Source organism: Anoplolepis gracilipes, chromosome 3 (genome assembly GCF_047496725.1).
Source record: "Anoplolepis gracilipes chromosome 3, ASM4749672v1, whole genome shotgun sequence".
Taxonomy (NCBI): Eukaryota; Metazoa; Arthropoda; class Insecta; order Hymenoptera; family Formicidae; genus Anoplolepis; species Anoplolepis gracilipes.
This window is the reverse complement of record NC_132972.1, coordinates 10,511,507-10,531,159: the sequence shown is the minus strand read 5'-3', so window position 1 is coordinate 10,531,159 and position 19,653 is coordinate 10,511,507. Positions and strand designations below refer to the sequence as shown.

The window sequence follows — 19,653 nt, the reverse complement described above, 5'->3', positions numbered from 1 at the left end:
TATGTCTCAATTTTTTTTTCATTTTTCTTAAACAAGGACTTGTGATGGAATGTCATTTTTCTCATAATCTTTTTCAAGAATATTTAATTTTCATAATATGTACGAAAATAGTCCTCACATATACAAATGCATATTTTTTTATAAATATTTATTTATAATTTTTTATGATGTATACTTACAAACTATACGCGTTATGCAGTTTTATGTAATTTACATAGGTGTGTAAAAATTAGTATCATTAAAATAGTGTCACAATTTTGTAGAAATAGTAAAACTCGCTAATTATATTTATTAATCACGAGAAATAATTTTATTAATTAATATTTTAAATAACATATATATATATATATATATATATATATATATATATATATATATATATATATAATCTAATATATATAAAATTAGACTTTCTATTACAATTCTGGTTACAAATAAATAATAATATTAATAGATATTATTATTTGATTGTGGTAAAAAACATTTCTTAAATATAAATTTATTCTAAATGTTATTTGAAATATTTTTAATAACGTAACAAATGTATAAAATAATTTTTAAACATTTTAAGAATATTAGCCTTTCATCATCCTTTTAATGGAATATGATATTGCATGTATTCTCTTTATCCAAAAATTAACTATAATAAAATTGATAGTATAAATAAATAAGTGCAAAAATTCATGACAATTTTTTTATTAAACAGCGTTGCCGGTATGCGCATTGAGAGGAGGAGAGAACCATCCACGCACGCGCACGAGACAAGAGAGGGAGAACGACAGAAAGAGAGAGAGGAAGAGAAAAAGATTATCCTATAATATTTGTATAACAGGTAATACAAACAAACTTTGCCTTTGACCATTTTTGTCATCAAAATAAATAGCCATGGCCTATGTTAATGTATAAGATCACTTGAATGATCATCTCTGCTTGAAACTTTGCATCATTTAACATACTATGAAACTTTTATATATATTATTGATGTAATATATGATCAAATTAACTTATAATTTATGTATGTGATAAAAAATATATGTATAATTTTTTTCAATAAGTTGTCTTTGTTTTGAGGTAAAAATTACATGATGTGTTATGTAAAATAAAATAACGATATAGGCAGATCTAGTTTTATGAAGGAAGCTTAATCTCATAAAAAATCAAGACACTTATAATAAACAAAAATGAAAGATAACATTTTTTCAGTATCTTTTACATGTTAAAATACATTTCTGAAAAATGTAATTCATCTTATAACTTCCTTCCCCTAGTCACCTATATCAGTTACAGGAAATTGATATAAATAACATTGATACATATAACATAAAATAAATGTCATATGTAATTGCATGTTATTACGCTGTTCAGTCAATTATTTATACGTTCATCAAAGGATAAACGTACTTATTAATATAGATTATTAGATTCTATGTCTTATATTCCTTAAATGCATTTATATATCTAAATTAACTCAACAAGATTCCTATAATTATAAATATTGTGTATCAAATTGGAAGTATTGCTTATAAATTGGTCTATTTTCTTTTAAATTTGCGTCTGGCTACCCCACGCTCTTGAAATTGCGGATCTCGTGAGTTTTTTACCAATAGTTTGAACAACAAAACCGATCCTTTGCAATCGATCATGATCTAAAATCTTCCTTCCGTCAAAAATGTATGCTGGTTTCATCATGCCTGCATAAATCTGTGTATAATTCAGCTCCTAAGAATTGCACATAAGATAATAAAATCGTGACTAACTTATTTATACGAGTATTATATTGGTATAATATTGAACATGATTGTATAAAAATATTAGCCAATCACATAAATTACATAAAAAATTTCTACTATTATTGAATTGGATTAATGGTTAAATTAATAATATATAAATATTCTTACCAGAGAGAGAGAAGTTATTTCTTAATTAAATTCTTAACTTCAATTCTTTGTCAATTAATCCAAAGTTGCATTCTGTGATTATAAATTATCAAAAGATGATACTTACAATAAATTCGTCCCATTCGGTGCACAAAACTATCGCATGTGTGTTTTTCGTAGCGGTATAAGCATCTCTATAAATACTGATTCGATTTTTTACGTCTTTGGGATTATTCGTTACACTCGGATGAGTCAAGTCTTGAATAATTTGAGTTTCCTCGACCTATAAAATGGAAAAGCATTACTAATGTATTCATTAACAATTATTCACTATAAAATGCCTTTTAATTTTTATGTCACTTTATGTAAAAATTAAATTATTTAATTGAAGAGCAATAGTGTTAAAAAAATATTACAGATTATTTCTTTAAGTAAAATAGTTTATATACAAAATGTGGTGTAATATGTAATTTATTTAGCATTTAATAATACTAATAAACAAATTGATGTTACTTTAATAAAAATTTAAATCATACTTTAATTAAAATATTAAATGAAACTAGAATAAAAGATTTTTTCTAAATAAAGTTTGGAAATATAAATATATAACGTGCAGAGGAAAAGAATATTGTTCTTTTCTTTAAATAATTTAAAGCGTAATACGAACAAAATATTATAATAAACATCGAAAATTACTTATTTTAATAAAATTTAATCTATTTCTAAAGTAAACCAAATACACATAACATCTGAAACATATTGTACATATAAAAAAAAAACGGAGCTAACCTTGGGATCATAAATATGAAGAACAGCGCCTTCGTCCAGCAACGTCTTGGCGACGTGAATCGCTGGTGATTCACGCGTGTCTCCTGTATTTTTCTTAAAGGCGAAGCCTAACATGGCAATCCTTTTATCCGTCACGGTATTGAAGAGAGATTCTATGACCTTCGCAGAAAACCTTGACTTCTGATATTCGTTCATGTCGATCACCTGTTGCCAATACGCCGCCACTTCAGGCAAATTCAAACACTCGCAAATGTACACCAGATTTAGAATGTCTTTTTGAAAGCAGGAACCGCCGAAACCGACCGATGCGTGAAGGAACTTGGAACCGATTCGTGAATCAAGTCCGACTGCTCGAGCGACCTCGGACACATCGGCACCCGTGGCTTCGCATACGGCTGACAATGAATTTATGCTGGATATTCGTTGTGCCAGAAAAGCATTTGCAGCCTCAAATAAAAAAGGACCAATTGTTTATCAAACTGTGGTTTACGTATTATTACAATTTATTGTCTTATTTCTTAGGATCTTCCAAATCTAATTTTATTGTAAGTTGTAATGGTTTATTAATAGTTTGTAAAAATTTATTAATAATTTGTAATATAGACTTCGAGTGCTTATAATTTATATTCACGAAATTATTAATTCAAAAAATTATATGTATGAGTAATATTATAATATTAAATTATTAATAATTGTAGAAAATATCTAGCTTCAGTACAACTATAAATATAAATAAATATTTGTACATTTTCAACTTAAATTAAACATTTAATTCATTTTAATAAATTATTTAAATTACTTTTCTTCTCTTGATATTATAAACAAAATGTTAATGTTTACTATAATTAAAAGTTTAATACATAATGTATCACCTCGATGAAGTAGTAGAAAATTTAGTTTAAAATGACAATTTTTTTCGTATTGAATTTAAGCTATTTATAGTAGCAAATTTTCTATTAAGCATAATAGGCGTCAAAGGCCTCATTGTAAATCAAGTTGTGCCAAAATATTTCAAAGTGGCAAATACACCATTAAAACTATTGCCAAGTTTGTCTATATTTATAGATAATGAATTGCAATAAAATCTGATTTATTTATTAAAATAACTATTTTATATGTATTTATCTCTATTAAATTTGATTACCTATAATAACATTGCTATATTAAGACTTAAAAAAAACGTAAAATAAATAATTACTCACCAACTTTGACAGTTCGGAACTCCATGTATTAGTTGTTAAAATGTTTTCTCTTGGAATCCAATGTTCGTAAACTTTGCAAAGTTCTTCGATGGCTGCCTGTCCTTCCGGCGAGTCTTCTCCACCGATTAGTACTCGATCCGCGTTTACCAAATCTTCAATAGCGGTTCCTTCGGCTAGAAATTCCGGATTCGAAAGAATCTGGAAAATAATTAACATTCACGCGCGTAAACATGATTAAAAAGATATATAATTTCAACGAGCGCATAAGAAATAAATCAACACGTAACGCGCGATAGTGGCAAGATTCAAATTACCTCAACGTAAAAAAGTCATGGACAATCACGCAGGATAAAGCGTGTAGTATTACCTTGGAAAGATCGGAATTATAATAAACAAGTATAAAATTATGCAGCTTGGTGATTCGACAATTAATCATGATATATAGGCATAGCAAAGAATGTAGTAAAACTGCATACCACACGTGTGAGATACATATTGAATGTGTCAATTTGGAAGAGCAATTCAATAATGCACAATTTTTACGCAATATTGTCGCAATATTAAAAATAATTATAAAGCAAAAATAGTATCATAAATATAAAATATTTCAAATAGAGATCATGACAATCAATTAATTTAAATTGAAATTGCAATATTACAAAAGTGTTACCTAAAGATCATTTTTGCTTTACACATATAAACACACATGTTTAATACTTAGCATATTTTATACTACAAATTGTACAATATTAATTTACTACATAAAATATAAGTATTTAAAAATATTTAAATATAAGGACGGCAAATATAAAATATATTTTCTATAATACTTATATAACTATTATTTATATAACTTATTTTTCACATATATATACTCACATGTGTATATATATATATATATATATATATATATATATATATATATATATATACATTACTTTTAATGATAAAAATGAAATAATGCAAAAAATGAAACAAAAAAGAAAATCATAAGAAAATTATTAATTTTTCGCTTAAAATATGACTGCAATAACAGGCGATAATTTTACCTGATAAGAAACGCCTGGCTTGTGATTGGCGCGTAAGATATTCATGATACTCTCAGCCGCTCGTACTGGCACAGTACTCTTTTCAACGACAATTTTGTCTCCCGTCGCGATTTCCGCGATCATTCTTGCAGCACTCTCCACGTATTTCAAGTCCGCTGCTCTTCCTTTGCCGTTGCCAAAGGTCTTTGTTGGCGTGTTTACTGAGATGAATATAAGATCGGCCTCCTTGATAGCTGTGTCGATATCGGTGGAAAAGAATAAATTTTTTCCACGGCATTTTTGCACCACTTCGTCCAAGCCTGGTTCATATATCGGCAACTTTTGCGAATTCCATTGCGCTATTCTCTCCTTACTCTTATCAACAACGGTTACTTGAATCTCCGGACATTTCAATGCAATAACACTACATGTTGGTCCGCCTACGTAACCGGCTCCAATGCAGCAAATTTTTCGAATTCTTGTCATTTTTATTAGCTGTAATCTAATCTGACAAATACTTACATTGTAATTATGTTTAAAATTATCAAAAAAAAAAAAATCATAAAATACATATATAGAATAAATTTTATATCGTAATAAATAAAAGACATTATTATTAAATATTTTATTAATTTTTATATGCATGAGAAAATCACATTCTTTTGTAATCTTGCTTTAATCAAAAAATAAATGTTAAAAAGAAAAACTAAATTAATTTGTACATTTTTCTTTTCTCTACTATAACTAATAATGAATAATTTATAATTAATGATTTGTAATTATTTTCAAGTATAAACAATAATATATTATTTCCTGGATCTTTCAAATATTATTTCATATTAGTAAAAGATAGATAGACTTACATACATCATTTTAAAATTTCATGTCAAACTATAATAAATATACTATATATATATATATATATATATAAATATATATATATATATATTTATTTATTAATTCATAAAATAAGTATCTTTGTGTATACGAGTATATTATCTGCTGATAAGACTAATTTGATAGATGATAACATAGAAAATAAAAATTTGTATAATAATTTATTACACAATATATTGTACATGTATATAAGATCTAAAAAATTAAATTTCAATTATATTATATAATTTTGTTGTACATATAATTTCTTATAATAAAAAAAAAATATTAAATTGAATAAATTAATTAAAATATAAATAAAACAAAATTCATAAAAAAAATTATTTTTAGCTAAACAAAAACTCTAAAAGAAATATTGTTATCTACCTTTATAAGAAAATATTTAAAAAATTTTATTGTTTGAATGATTGATGTCGCCGATGTCGGGAAATAGATAAAAATATGTCTACCGGCTTTTGATAATATACGTCAACGGAAGTCCAAATAATATATCATCTATCAATCTGTTTCTTATTATTTAACGAAATATTGAAAATTTTTTCCTCTCACACACACACATACTTATCGAAAATGTACGTAATTTGTTATAACATGTGAAGATCACGTTTTTAATTATTAATATTGTTATATATTCTAACACATATACTAAGAGAATAAACAAATAATAATAAATAAGATAAATAGAGACGAGATCTCTGATCTCTTTGTTTATGAAATTTTGGAATGCAATTACGGAGTACACGCTTCGATTCGTCTGAAATTATTCAGAGAAAATTTACATAATTTCTTACTTGCTTGACTAAAAGAGCTGATTCTCTGGCGACCAGCGAAGATGTGACATAAAAGCGAGTGCAGACTGTGAACTGTAGTTTATCGCGAACGGAATGCACTGCACGTAGCTTTCACAAGGAAAAAAACAATTTCATTCATAATAAGATTTTGTAGTGTGGCGATGTTAATTCGTGTTGTACACACTCTTTACATTCCGAACTTTTCAAACACTGTACATCAGTCATTTCGGGATACTCTAGGATGAAGTAAACGTCGAACCTCGAAGCCACAAAGAGGTCGCACTGTTGCCACATCAGGACGTCGTAAAAGCGCATGCGTGGTGATTGGCAACATTGGTGACTAGGTCCACTTTAATGAAAATACATCATAATGAAGAACTGTAAAAATTATTTTTTCCGAATTTAGACATATGAATATAATATATGTATATTATATTATTATTATATATTATTTTATAACTTTTGTTAAGTCATTCATAATTCACTAAAGTTTATTAAAAACTAAATGTATAATGAAAAATAAATAATTAAAGATAAATAGTAAAAATAATGTAATACGAGAAATAAAGTTGCATATAACGTACAAAAAAGTTTATCAATGAATGTAACTTATGTAAGAAATAGTATACTTTAATTAATAAATTAAAGTTAAAGATTATTCAAAATATATGTAATTATTGTAATATCAATATTTAGTTAATGTATTCTATATATAATTATAATAACAACTAAATAAGTATACATATTAATATGTATATATAGTTTTTATTCTTATATGATTAAATCACTGTTTGATTTTACGAATGGATTTAATTTAATAATGAAAGTTTTTTTCTTGACAATTATGAACATTTTTATATATTTTTAGTACAAAATTTTTAATAATATTTTGATGTTTTAATAATAATAATTGAAAATAGATAAAATTGTACACAAAATTTTAATTTAATTATGTAGTCGGAATAAAATACCATCAAGAGTGTATTGAGGGCATATATGCAACTAGTATATCAAATTATAACTCTTCAACGGCATATATAATGCAGGATATGTTTCATTAAAGTCTATTATTTGCGATCAAGCGAGACGTATGTAAATATAATAAATCGATGTACGTATATAATGGCTATTACAATGCTAAATAAATAATAATATTAATAGATATTATTATTTGACTTTTGTAAGAAACATTTTTTACATATAAATTCTTTCTAAATGTTATGTGAAATATTTATAATAACGTGACAAATGTATAAAAAAATTTTTAAGATTATCGGCCTTATAATTCATCATCATCCTTTCAATGCAATATGATGTTGTATATGATGTATTCTCTTTATCTGAAAATTAAGTATAATAAAATTGATAGTATAAATAAATAAGTGCGATAATTCATGATTAATAAGATAAAATAAAAATTTGTTTACAGTAATTTTTTTTAATAAATAGCGTTTTGCCGGTGTGCGCGTTGAGACGAGGAGAAAACTGTGCACGCGCGCGTACGAAGTAGAAAGAGGAAGTGAAAGAAAAAAAGAGAAAGAGAGAAAGAGAGAGAGAGAGAGGAGAGAGAGAGGAAAGAGAGAGAGAGAGACAGTCTTTGTCAATTAATCCAAAATTGCATTCTGTAATTATAAATTATCAAAAGATGATACTTACAATAAATTCGTCCCATTCGGTACCAAAATAACTATCGCATGTGTGTTTTTCGTAGCGATATAAGCATCTTTATAAATACTGATTCGATTTTTTACTTCAGGATTACTCGTCTTCAGGATTACTCGTTACATTCGATGAGTCAAGTCTTGAATAATAATTTGAGTTTCCTTGACCTATAAAATAGGAAGGCATTACTAATCCATTTATTAACAATTATTCACTATAAAATGCCTTTTAATTTTGACGTTACTTTGTGTAAAAATTAAATTATTTAATTTAAGAGTAATATTTTAAAAATACTACAAATTATTTCTTTAAATGAAATAATTTATATGTAAAATGTTGTTTAATATGTAATTTATTAATGGCTATCTAAATACGGATTCATAACTGTACCTCTTCCTATTCCTTCTCTTTCTCCTCTTTCTCTTTTTTCTCTTTTCTACCTTTTCCTTCTCTGTCATTTAATATATTTGGTCCGTATTTTCATGTATTTTCAAATCCACAATTGGATTTAGCACGATATGAATCAATAGTTGTTTTATCGTAGCACCGAAAAATAGATCTGACCATGTAGTTCTCGAAAATAACTCCAGTTGGCGCTAGCATACAAAGTAAAACGATAGCGTACAGCTACAGTGTGACCCGCGATCCGTGACGTGTGACGTGATCTCTCTTTTTCGACTCCGAGATTTATATATTGAAGATTTCAGACTACTTGAGAATATTTAAAGTAATTGGGTTCGAAACGGAATAATTAAAGAATTGGTACTTAATGAATTTAGAATTGCTATAAATTGCCTAACCTAACATTTCGTGGACCTTGTGTAATTTTACCACCATTACGCGTCCTGTCGTAATCAGTGTATATGTAATTTTAGTACAATCTGTTCCTTTACATATGGCCACGTATGGTTATTATGACATTTGTGTTTGAGCGTTATTGAAGATATAGTCGAGATTCTTGTTCGTTAAGATTATTGGAAAGTGCGATTAAGTTCCAGGAAAGAAACTTCGAGACATTCTTTACGATCCGTTTATCAAAATTTTTAAAATGGGAGTACCATCATCTGCAATTACAGAAACAAAGAGATTAAATGAAATTTATTGTTTAAAAGGTAGGCAACTTTTTCGATCAGAATATCTTTCAAAATATTTTTCTTACTTTAAATAAAAGCGTCCTAAACGCGCATCATAAGCTATATTTAATCAAGTTTCTGTTAAATAGTTAAGATAGACCAATTTTTCCAGTCTAAATTGTAAGAGATTAATGGTTTTGTATAATTATAGATCAAACAGAGGAATATGGACAAAATATACTTCTAAATTCAATACAATACAATCAAAAAATTAATTGTTCAAACAGAATGAAGTTTGTAAAATCTAAAGCTCATTCAGATGTAAAGAACACAGTTCATAATTCTTTTCCTATTCGTGAAACATTATCCGAGGAATCAATCAAAAGTACACATATGAAATCACAATTGCTTCCTACAAATGTTTATGTTAATCCAAACTTTAAGCCACAAAATCCAACTGTACATATCAATCCAAATATTTACGTTAAACCTTTAATACATATTAATCCGAAAATAATGCACAATATTGCTAGTTTAAATCAAAATCTACAAAATAATGCAAGTACAATAAATGTGAATATAGCAAAAGCAAGCGTGGATAATAATCCTAAGCCAGCAAATAGCAAAAGAGCTATATATGTTAATCCGACATTGTTGAAGAAATTATCATCTTCTAAAGAGAAACCAGCAGAACCTAAAGAATCAGTCGCAACAGAGCGATCTGTCTGTTCAAGACTAAAGCCTATGAAAAATACCGACAATCAAAAAATTTCTCCAAAGAGGATTAATAACTCTAGCATTGTGCTTCTATCACGCAGAAAACTTGTGAGAGTAGCTCGTTCTACAAAAATGCCAAGAACTTTTCTATCTCAATATAAGTTATCAAAATCTGCAGAGGATAGATTAATAGGAAAAAAAATTGATAAAACAATATTGCAAACGAAAATTAAATCATTAGCAAATAATGCATTACAATCTATGAGTAAATCTAACTTATCAAAATTACGTGTTAATAAATCTAATAATAATTCTAAAGTGACCAAATATAAGATTGACAGGACTATATTGAAAGTTAAAAAAATCAGTCCTTCAGAAAAGAGAAAAGTTGTGTAAGTATTATTTACTATCATATCTAATAAATTACGAAATAAAAAAAATTTTATGTAAGTTTTTATATTATAGAGAAGGTGCAGAAAAACTTGTTACTATTGGTGGTATTGTTTATAAAGCTTCTAAAAACAAATTAATACGAAAGAACTCTTCATTGAAACGTATGTGTGTCACATTGTTTTGCATTTTATTATATTAGATTATTTTATTATTGTATATAGAATTTTAATTTATATACATTATAAAATTAATTTAAATACATTATAAAATTTTTCTTTCTCTGAAATTTCAGGAAAACGATCACTTAATGGGAAAAGTGATAAACCCAGTGCTGTTTATAACAAGAAACAACGAATCAACAAAGAAACATTAAATTTTACAGGAACAAACACCAATAATAAAGCACGATTTACTTTCAACAGATTAAAAGCTACTTATAAACATAGTATCAGGTGCAATAATTTATCTAATACTATACAGTCAATTTCATGTATACCCTAAACTCATTGTAGAGAGAATCAAGTATTTCCTCTATTTCAAATTTCTTTCAATTTCCACTGCTATTCTAATAACAAAATAAAACTGTTGAGTGCTTTAATTATGTTCACTTTTTCAAACTTTTATGCTTTTGTGGCAGACATGAGTACAATTAATTTGTATTGTAATCTTATTTATTATATGAATTCAATATGTTGTAAAGTGATCTTTCCTAGTATTGCTCTTCCAGTTATTTGTTATATGATCATATCTAACTATATTATACTAATAATCAAAGTAAATAATATTTGTTCCAATAACTTTACAAAAGCAATCAACTTAATGAAAAAGTAACAAAAAGGAAAGATTTGAAAAACAATTTAAAATAGAGGAAGGCTAGAAAAGAGGAAATCGAATTTATGTCAGGACAATTATTGTTCTTTATATAAATTTATTAAAATTTATTTTTTTGCAGTAACAAAGCAAAACAAAGAAGCATACGAATTTTACAAAATAAAATGCACAAGAATAATCAACCTTGTTTAATTTTTCAACGATTTGGATCTTGTCCAAACTATGAAAATGGGAAATGTGTCAAACTACATGATAAAAAACAGGTTTCACTCTGTAAAAAGTAAATATCTAAAAATGTCAAACATATGTATTATATAATTATATTAATCCTCTTAATGTCAGTAACTCAGACATTTAATACAGATAGTTCAATTTATGTTATAGACTCTATCATATATTATAATTATATTGCAGTAGGAAAATTAAAATTCTTGATTTCTTGATAAAGAAAATAAAAAAATTAAAATAAAATAAGAAAAGTTAATCATGCAATTCCTGTGTTCTAGTTTTCTGCAAGGAAAGTGTTTCTCAAACAAATGTTCTCTATCACATGATGTCGGACCTGAAAAGATGCCTACATGCAAGTACTTCCTCGATGGTTGCTGCACAAGAGACGACTGTCCTTATCTTCACGTTAAAGTGTCTTCAAACACTTCAATCTGCATAGATTTTCTACAAGGATATTGTGCTAAAGGAACCAAGGTAACTACATTGTTTCTTATCTGATAGTTCATTACTTGTTCGTTAATCTATTAGTTACCTACAATAAACGTAACAATTCGTTATAACAAACTCCCCTTAGTAAGACAGAGATCTCAGACACGCGGCTCACGGGATGCAGATAGTCAGTTACATTACCACACGGCCTAGATTCTTATGGTAAAGGTAAGTAAATGCGATGTTTCCAATCATCGATATGCAGGAATTGTGTGGCCATATCAATATATAGAAGATTCTTTATTCTGTGGTGATGTTGACTCTCATATCTGCCGTGCGGCTGCGTGAAGATACGAGTCTGAGACCACTGGCATAAGAGGAGAAAAAAAATATATTGAAATTTAATTTAAGGTTTATAAGATGAAGATAATATTTTAATCATAACACACAGATGCCTTATGCGAACAACATAATGGCTCACAGTAATATTTTGTAAAGCATAGAGTACTGATTTGTTCTCCTACAGTGCCAACGGCGTCACGAGTACCTTTGTCCTGAATTTAACAAATCGGGGAATTGCAGCAAAGGTGAGTGTTGTCCTTATCCTCATAAATCGCATTTCTCTAATTCCGAAAAAAGCGCTAAATACTCAAGCAAAATGCGCGATGTGCAAAAAACCACACTCACGACACAAAATCCTGAGATATCAAATACGGAAAGCAGATTAAGGTACTATGAATTAAATGATGATTTAACTGAACACCTTGAAAAAAAGAAAAAAATTCCAATTAATGATTATTCAAAACAAATTCAAATTAACGAAATGAAAAAGTCTTTAGACAAGGAAAGCGGACAAATATTAGACGAGACAACTTGTCATTCTAATAATGAAAAAAAGCAGATTTCTACGGGCAGTTATATCCCTATTGATATATTTTAATTAAATATTTTTAGAGTAAATAATCTTTTAAGTTAATACAATTCGTGACTATTGAATTAATGTTTGAATGAAAATATATATATAAGTATATATTTAGAGATTTCCTTTTCAGCTATCGTTATATTTAAATATTTTTCGCAACAATTATTGTAAAAGTTTAATTAAATTTTCTATGGTTTTTATTTAATAGAATTATTCAACTATGCAATGCTCTAATAATTTTTATATTTATAATAATACTGTCCTTATATATTTGATATGCTGTGATGTATCAAATGTTATAAAATTCTTTCGGGTGTATACAAACACATATTACAAATTTTATATGTATATATATATATATATGTGTGTGTGTGTGCGTGTGTGTGTGTGTGTGCGTGTGTGTGTGTGTGTGTGCGTGTGTGTAAAATTATATACATGATCATATATTATAAGTATTATTGTATAAATTGCAAATAAAAAATATTACAAATACAATAAAGACAAAATTTGCTAATTTATAAAATATTTCTTTATCAGCAAATTACCTCTGATAGTAAATAAAATTCCTCTTTTGACAAAAAAACCTCTTATTATATGCATTTATATATATTATTTATGATTTGAAATATGATATATGAATTCTTTAAATTACTCGGCATACTTAAAGTAATGAAAAATAATACAAAAAATTCAGCAGATTTAACTTTGTTTAGCTTATGACTATTAATTAATTAAATTATTTAAGATAATTGCAAAAAATTTAACATTACATTGTCTTAAAATTTGAACAAATAAAATTGCTATCGATTAACAACTTTTGAAAAGAGAGTTGACTTTGGCTATGAAATGATACTCTAATTGTAAGTTTATTATTAGTTCTATATAGATGACAATGTCATATATGAATTTTTTATCAGAAGTATATTCACCATCTGATTATATCTTTTTTAGTGTTTTTAATAATTGAGTTTTACTTTTTCTCTAATACAATAATGAATATATATATCATACAATTGTAATATGTACAAGAGGATTAAAATTTGTACATTGTCACATAAATAAGATACAATAATGTTATATAAATAAGAAAACCTATATTTTTTAGAAATATATATTTTAATAAATAGAAGTTCACGATAGAATATATATATAATTTATGTTTTTGCATAAACATGTTATCCAGTAAGGTTAACTGTACAAAAACAATATAAATAAATTAAATTTTACATTCTTCATATGGAAGTGGAAAAGCATACATTTGCACTCTTAATTTTGTATGTTTATATATATTGAATTTTCTTTAATATATAAAGTAACAATTGATAGATATAGACAAAAATATAGCAAGTTCTTTTTTATACATTATATATACAGAATAATTATTTTTCTCCATATTGCATAAAAATTATACATATATATAATATATAAAAAAACAATATTTATCTATATATTCATAAATAAAAAAGCAATATATTACTCTTTAATAGTTTAGTAATATATAAGAAATACTTTTTAAATAAAAAATGTATGTTAAATTAACTAGAAATTCCAAACTAAATTTTTAATAAATTTTTCTGAAAATTAATACTATTAAAGTAAATTGTAAGAAAGAGAGATCTTACAAGAACAAAGAAGTCATCTTTTTTGCTTTTTTTTAATTATATATAAGGATCCAATTTGTTGTATGATTATAAGCTAATAAAATTGGGTTATGTAATATCAAAGATATATTATTTTTGTCAACAGATGCTGATACTTCTAACCATTGTTCAAGCCAACTTCTCATACTTTCTATAGACATATTTGCAGGGTTGACTCCTCTAAAGGATAGAGCCTAAAAAATAAATTAATTATAAAGTAATTAATATTTTTTGCAGAGTGTACTAAAACAATATTTTCATTGAAATAATTATGTTACAATGTTCTTATAAAAAGTAAATTTTTAGATATAAAAAAAATAGAAACAATAATAACAGTATGGCTTCTTTGGTTTAAGATAATAAAATAACTATATTCTTTCATACTAGGTGTGAACATATTTTGTAGCGTTTGGAAAGTATAAGTTAACAAAAATTACCCATCGCATTGCTTCATTAGGCATTGCTTTTACTCCTCCTTCTCTTACAATAGCACGATCCATTCGCAAAATTAACATACCCCTTTCCATCAATCTTTTTCTCTTAAAAGGCCTCCACAAAGACATACCGTGTATTGCTAATAATTCTTTCTAAAAAGAAAAAAAGAAATCAAACATCTATATGAAAACAATCTTCAAAGAAGCAAGAATTTAGAAGTGACAAGTGCATCAATTTATGGGCTTACCATGTGTTTTCTCTTTAGAGTATTGAGGGAATATGGTGAACCCGAGAAGAGCTCTGAGCAGACCATAATATTCTTGGTCGTTGGATGCGTACCACTTCCCAGACAGGCTATAACATCTCGCCACTTTATCCTGAGTGTTTGATCTTTGATTGTCTTGAGCTCCGCCTGCATACATCTGAACAGTGGCCTATTGTGTTTAAGCCTGTTCTTGTGATCAAACAGCATGAAGTCTAATTTCTGTTGCAGCGTCCAATAGTGTGACGTCAATAAATAACGCGGAAAGTAAATGGCTAAAGGAAAAATAATATAATTCGTAAACGGAATAGCTGACAGTAGAAACAACGGTGACAGTTTTCGCAGGTCTTTCGGCATCGTGTACATCAATTGCAGCTCCTCCCGCGTCAAGCTATCTATACCGTTCGACCCTTGTTTCTTTATCGCCAGGACGAACCTTTTCAAATCCATGTACACGTCTTTGCTGCCGATGCTGAACACGCGATATACCTGCATCGTTCGCGGGAATTTCTGTTCAAGCGTGCGCTCATAGTTCTTGATGTAATTCATGTACCTGCCAAACCAGTAGTTTTTTAGGTTAGTTATTTTGCCGGGTTCATTCGTGCTTTTCACCGCTTTTACGAAGCCTCGTTGTATCCATGTTGTATTGATACATTTCAAAGACTCCAACACGTTCACATTCTCTCGCGTGAATATCCTGGCTATTATTTTGTACATTTTTAAACTGAATCGTCAATAGAGAAAATCAAACGAGCACTGCACTACCAACTACGATCGGTTCCGCGATCAGCTGATTCAATCTCTTGCCTCTTCTCTCTGCTTTCGAACGTTCCTAGCAGTTGGGAAAATTCGTAAAACTTGTTTTTTTTTAATAAATAATTTTTGCATTTTATATTGTGTAATGTTGTTGTACAATGTTGTTTATAAATTATATTGACAATACTCTTCTAACGCATCAAATGCACAGTTATCTTTTCTGATCGGTAAGCATTACGTTTTTTATATTTATTTTTTTATTCTGCTGTATGTATTTGATAATACTTTCTTGATAATCATATTATTTATTGTTTAAATGTTTATACAATATGTTAAATTTATTAAATTATTTACTTAAATTATAAAACAACGTCATATGTTCCCGGGAAAAAAAGTTGGCCATATATAGATTTCGTCAATATCTGATCATGTCTTATCAAGTATAGTCATATATGATATTATATGATAATTAAATAAAATCCATATGATTTTATTTAATTATCATATAATATCATATATGACTATACTTGATAAGACATGATCAGATATTGACGAAATCTATATATGGCCAACTTTTTTTCCCGGGTAATTTATTTAGAAAAAAAATTGACAATATTTCTTTTAATTATTTTTGTTCTTGATATTTTTTTTATACTGTTAGTATTGCATTTATTTATTTATTTATTATCTCGTTTTGATGAGACATTTTGATTAATAAAAAATCATCAACGACCAATATATTTATATACATATAAATTTAATATATTTAATAATATCAATTTAATAATAATCATTTAATAATTCATTTAACAATATTTTTTACAATTTAATAATTTATTTAATAATATCTATTTTTAATAATATGAATAATTAAAATGTTATTCTCGTTTAATTTCTCGTTTTGTCGTATTTGTCTGCGTTCGAAAATAGATTAGTATTGGTTGGTATTTGGTATTGAAAAAAAAAGATAAAGTTGGTAGTAATGAAAATTATCGATAATGCGTTTCGTTTCTTCTAAAAAGAATAAACCAGACAGCTTATTCATATAAATGCTCTCAGGGTTCTCTGTTCTCTCTCTGACATTGAAAAGCCGTGTGTGACGTCTGACGTCATCCTACGTAAACGTAACACGTGTAGCATATAGCGAGGAGTCAAAATGGCGGGTTTTGCGCACTAGCGACTTTACCTACCTAACCTGAAAGAGAGAGTTGATAAACGCTTATTCACGATTCACGCGACAATTAGTGCTTGTGAAAGTTATTTAGAAAAAGCGAAAAGTTGTCAATGAACCGATCATGACGGAATGGTATCAAGCGAAGATTTTACGTCTATGCGAATTGAACAATGTCGAGGAAAAAAAGGATGTTTTAACAGATATCAAGATTAAATTCAGCAGCTTAAATAACCGAGATGCCGAACAAATCGCCCGGAATTTGGATTACGAACTTCTCTACTCACAATTAACCTCCAGTAACAGGTACGATGACAGGTGAATTTTCTATGAGTCAATCGATCTTTTTAATTTAACGTGAAACACATAATGTGAATATTATGAGATAACCTTATTATAAATGTTTAAAAAAATAAGATAACTGATGTAATTTCTAAATAACATAGTTTATATTAGACATTTTATATTTGCAAATAGTTTAAATGTAGAATATTTGAAAACTGTCATTTACAATATTTTTAAATTAAATATTTATGTGTAAACTAATAATCTGAAGATACGATACATTATTACTTAACATACATAAATTATTACTTTACATACAACTATTATTCTTATAAGATGTAATACAAAATGTTGCTTCTTGTGTAAATGTAATTATTATATGTGATATAATATTTTCAAACATTTATGGCTAAAACAAAAAGTTCAACAATTTCTTTTTATTGCAGAGAAGTTATAGAGCAAATATGTGACATTCTCACCATTCTATTCAGTGTGCTAGAACCTGGAGAAATTTATCAAAGATATGTAGTCGAAATATCTGCCTTGATAACTAATCCAAACGCTTGTGTAAGGTTGCTTGTACTACGTGAATTTGTGCGTATAGTCTTGGATTCACAAAAGATATTCCAATTGCTCGCAGACACCACTCTTCTGATCTCGATTATAAATAGAATTGGCGATAATGATTTAACAGTTGCTGAATGTGCGATGAACATAGTGAAACAAGTTGGAAAGAATCCGAATGGCTTACACATTCTGTATAAGGGTGAACTTCTGAGAACATTTGCCAGATTATTGCAGAACGATACTATCAGCTTTCGTGTTTATGAAGTTATAGTGGATATAGCCAAGACGTCCAGAGAAGCTTTAGAAGTATCTGCTCAATCAGGCTTCTTGAACAGTTTAATCAATATATTGGAGAACGAAGATATACTGCTTCAGTTAAACGCTTTGGAAATATTGACTCAATTAGCGATATTTGAGGAAGGTCTCAGTTATCTGGAGCAGCAAGAGGTATTGAATAAATTGGTTCAAAAGATAGCGCAAGCCAATGAAAATCCTTTGTCAAATCTTTTGATTCCTGGTCTGATGAAATTCTTTGGTAACGTCGCACGTCATTGGCCCAATGAGTTGTTTTCCAAGTATCCTGCAATAATCTCCGCACTATTCGAGGTGATAGATAGCGGGGATCAGAATATCCTAGGTCCCGCATTGGATACTCTGGGATTCGTGTCTGCGAGTGTTGAAGGCAAATATGCGTTGCAAGCTCTAGGGAATGCGATGCCCAGTGCTCTTAAAAAGATTACCGAGATAGTGCAGAGAATGCCGACCGCTTTGAGAATTCGTGGTCTGAACAATCTTGTTCTTATACTCGAGGTCAAGAGGGACGAACAGGACAATAGAATCTTGTCTCTGACGAAGTTGTGGTTTGATTCGTTGTGCGATGATCCGTTAGATATGATTGTATCGATATGCAGACAACCGTTCGCCGATCTCAGGCAGGCTGGTTTGGAGGTTTTAGCGGTGATCAGCTCTCAAGTATGGGGACAAGAATATATATCCATTCATCCCGGTCTGGTGGAATTTCTATTAGATAGAAATATCGAATCGTTCAAAGAGTGCAAGGACGCTAAGTATGAAGTCGTGAAATGTTTGTCTCAAGCGGAGCGAGATATATTCGATGCGGATACTATGCAAAAATTCAAGCAATTCGTTAACGAAGGTCCGTACTTTGTCGAAATTAATACCGAAGTCGCGATAGAGGGTGCTTTGTAAAAAGAAGGAAGAATAAATCTCTGCATCATTTACTTGTTAAATATTAATATTAAAGATACATGTTGTATGTAACATAATATATAACGTGAATAACTTTTATAAGACGAGTCTAATATTTATTATTCATTATTTTTTTAAAAACATTGATTACCATAAAAAATTAAGTCTTTGCATTTGTTACAACGTCGACATTATTAAAACGCGTACGAACATTTAATTTTTTTCTTACACAGTAAGAATATTCATTATATCAGAATTTCTATCGGAATTTATATATACAAAGAGAAATAATTTATTTTACATTTAATGATACACAGAAAAGTCCATGTTGTGTTACATATTTGAGGTGAAACAAGTGATGTTAATACAGTGTATATGTATGTAATGTTTACGATATTTCACTATTGTTTCACACATTCTTTACAAAACTCATATATAATATGTGTAAATAAAAATGTTTAAATAACTGTACGAACAGTGTTTGTGCGT

The 19,653-nt window shown here is 28.0% G+C and overlaps 4 protein-coding genes across 6 annotated transcripts; 2 read left to right on the top strand and 2 right to left on the bottom strand.

The window, feature by feature from the left end:
- Window positions 1–773: 773 nt before the first annotated feature.
- Window positions 774–6,870, bottom strand: Sgl (UDP-glucose 6-dehydrogenase sgl). 2 transcript variants are annotated; one of them, XM_072888599.1, is made up of 6 exons: window positions 6,585–6,870; window positions 4,918–5,403; window positions 3,869–4,066; window positions 2,667–3,113; window positions 2,005–2,160; window positions 774–1,719 (listed from the first exon to the last, which is right to left on the bottom strand). In XM_072888599.1, the coding sequence occupies exons 2-6, from the start codon at window positions 5,380–5,382 to the stop codon at window positions 1,543–1,545; spliced, it is 1,443 nt and encodes a 480-aa protein (XP_072744700.1). In that variant the 5' UTR covers window positions 5,383–5,403; window positions 6,585–6,870; the 3' UTR covers window positions 774–1,542. The 2 variants fall into 2 exon arrangements, with proteins under 2 accessions (XP_072744700.1, XP_072744701.1); XM_072888600.1 differs by having other exon boundaries at window positions 4,918–5,398.
- A 1,982-nt stretch (window positions 6,871–8,852) lies between these two features.
- Zc3h3 (uncharacterized) lies at window positions 8,853–13,353 on the top strand. 2 transcript variants are annotated; one of them, XM_072888424.1, is made up of 8 exons: window positions 8,853–9,008; window positions 9,122–9,358; window positions 9,531–10,428; window positions 10,502–10,590; window positions 10,722–10,881; window positions 11,382–11,540; window positions 11,767–11,962; window positions 12,444–13,353. In XM_072888424.1, the coding sequence occupies exons 2-8, from the start codon at window positions 9,295–9,297 to the stop codon at window positions 12,855–12,857; spliced, it is 1,980 nt and encodes a 659-aa protein (XP_072744525.1). In that variant the 5' UTR covers window positions 8,853–9,008; window positions 9,122–9,294; the 3' UTR covers window positions 12,858–13,353. The 2 variants fall into 2 exon arrangements, with proteins under 2 accessions (XP_072744525.1, XP_072744524.1); XM_072888423.1 differs by having other exon boundaries at window positions 8,861–9,358.
- Window positions 13,354–14,213: 860 nt separating this feature from the next.
- LOC140663551 (LETM1 domain-containing protein 1) lies at window positions 14,214–16,022 on the bottom strand. Its single transcript, XM_072887788.1, has 3 exons — window positions 15,162–16,022; window positions 14,917–15,066; window positions 14,214–14,673 (listed from the first exon to the last, which is right to left on the bottom strand). Exons 1-3 carry the CDS (start codon window positions 15,891–15,893, stop codon window positions 14,494–14,496), a joined length of 1,062 nt encoding a protein of 353 aa, XP_072743889.1. The 5' UTR covers window positions 15,894–16,022; the 3' UTR covers window positions 14,214–14,493.
- Window positions 16,023–16,030: 8 nt separating this feature from the next.
- LOC140663550 (26S proteasome non-ATPase regulatory subunit 5) lies at window positions 16,031–19,635 on the top strand. Its single transcript, XM_072887787.1, has 3 exons — window positions 16,031–16,159; window positions 16,992–17,409; window positions 17,835–19,635. Exons 2-3 carry the CDS (start codon window positions 17,228–17,230, stop codon window positions 19,162–19,164), a joined length of 1,512 nt encoding a protein of 503 aa, XP_072743888.1. The 5' UTR covers window positions 16,031–16,159; window positions 16,992–17,227; the 3' UTR covers window positions 19,165–19,635.
- Window positions 19,636–19,653: the final 18 nt, after the last annotated feature.

Bases quoted from the DNA above. Each gene is read 5' to 3' on its own strand.
- Zc3h3 (XM_072888424.1), top strand. From the start codon at position 9,295: ATGGGAGTACCATCATCTGCAATTACAGAAACAAAGAGATTAAATGAA. The intron at 10,591-10,721 runs GTATGTGTGTCA...CTGAAATTTCAG, and splicing joins AAAGAACTCTTCATTGAAAC to GAAAACGATCACTTAATGGG. The intron at 11,963-12,443 runs GTAACTACATTG...GTTCTCCTACAG, and splicing joins ATTGTGCTAAAGGAACCAAG to TGCCAACGGCGTCACGAGTA.
- LOC140663551 (XM_072887788.1), bottom strand. From the start codon at position 15,893: ATGTACAAAATAATAGCCAGGATATTCACGCGAGAGAATGTGAACGTG. The intron at 15,067-15,161 runs GTAAGCCCATAA...TTTTCTTTTTAG, and splicing joins CTCTAAAGAGAAAACACATG to AAAGAATTATTAGCAATACA. The intron at 14,674-14,916 runs GTAATTTTTGTT...TTTATTTTTTAG, and splicing joins CTAATGAAGCAATGCGATGG to GCTCTATCCTTTAGAGGAGT.
- Sgl (XM_072888599.1), bottom strand. From the start codon at position 5,382: ATGACAAGAATTCGAAAAATTTGCTGCATTGGAGCCGGTTACGTAGGC. The intron at 4,067-4,917 runs GTAAAATTATCG...ATTATTTTCCAG, and splicing joins AGCCAGGCGTTTCTTATCAG to ATTCTTTCGAATCCGGAATT. The intron at 1,720-2,004 runs GTAAGTATCATC...TGCAATTCTTAG, and splicing joins CCGAATGGGACGAATTTATT to GAGCTGAATTATACACAGAT.
- LOC140663550 (XM_072887787.1), top strand. From the start codon at position 17,228: ATGACGGAATGGTATCAAGCGAAGATTTTACGTCTATGCGAATTGAAC. The intron at 17,410-17,834 runs GTACGATGACAG...TTTTTATTGCAG, and splicing joins CAATTAACCTCCAGTAACAG to AGAAGTTATAGAGCAAATAT.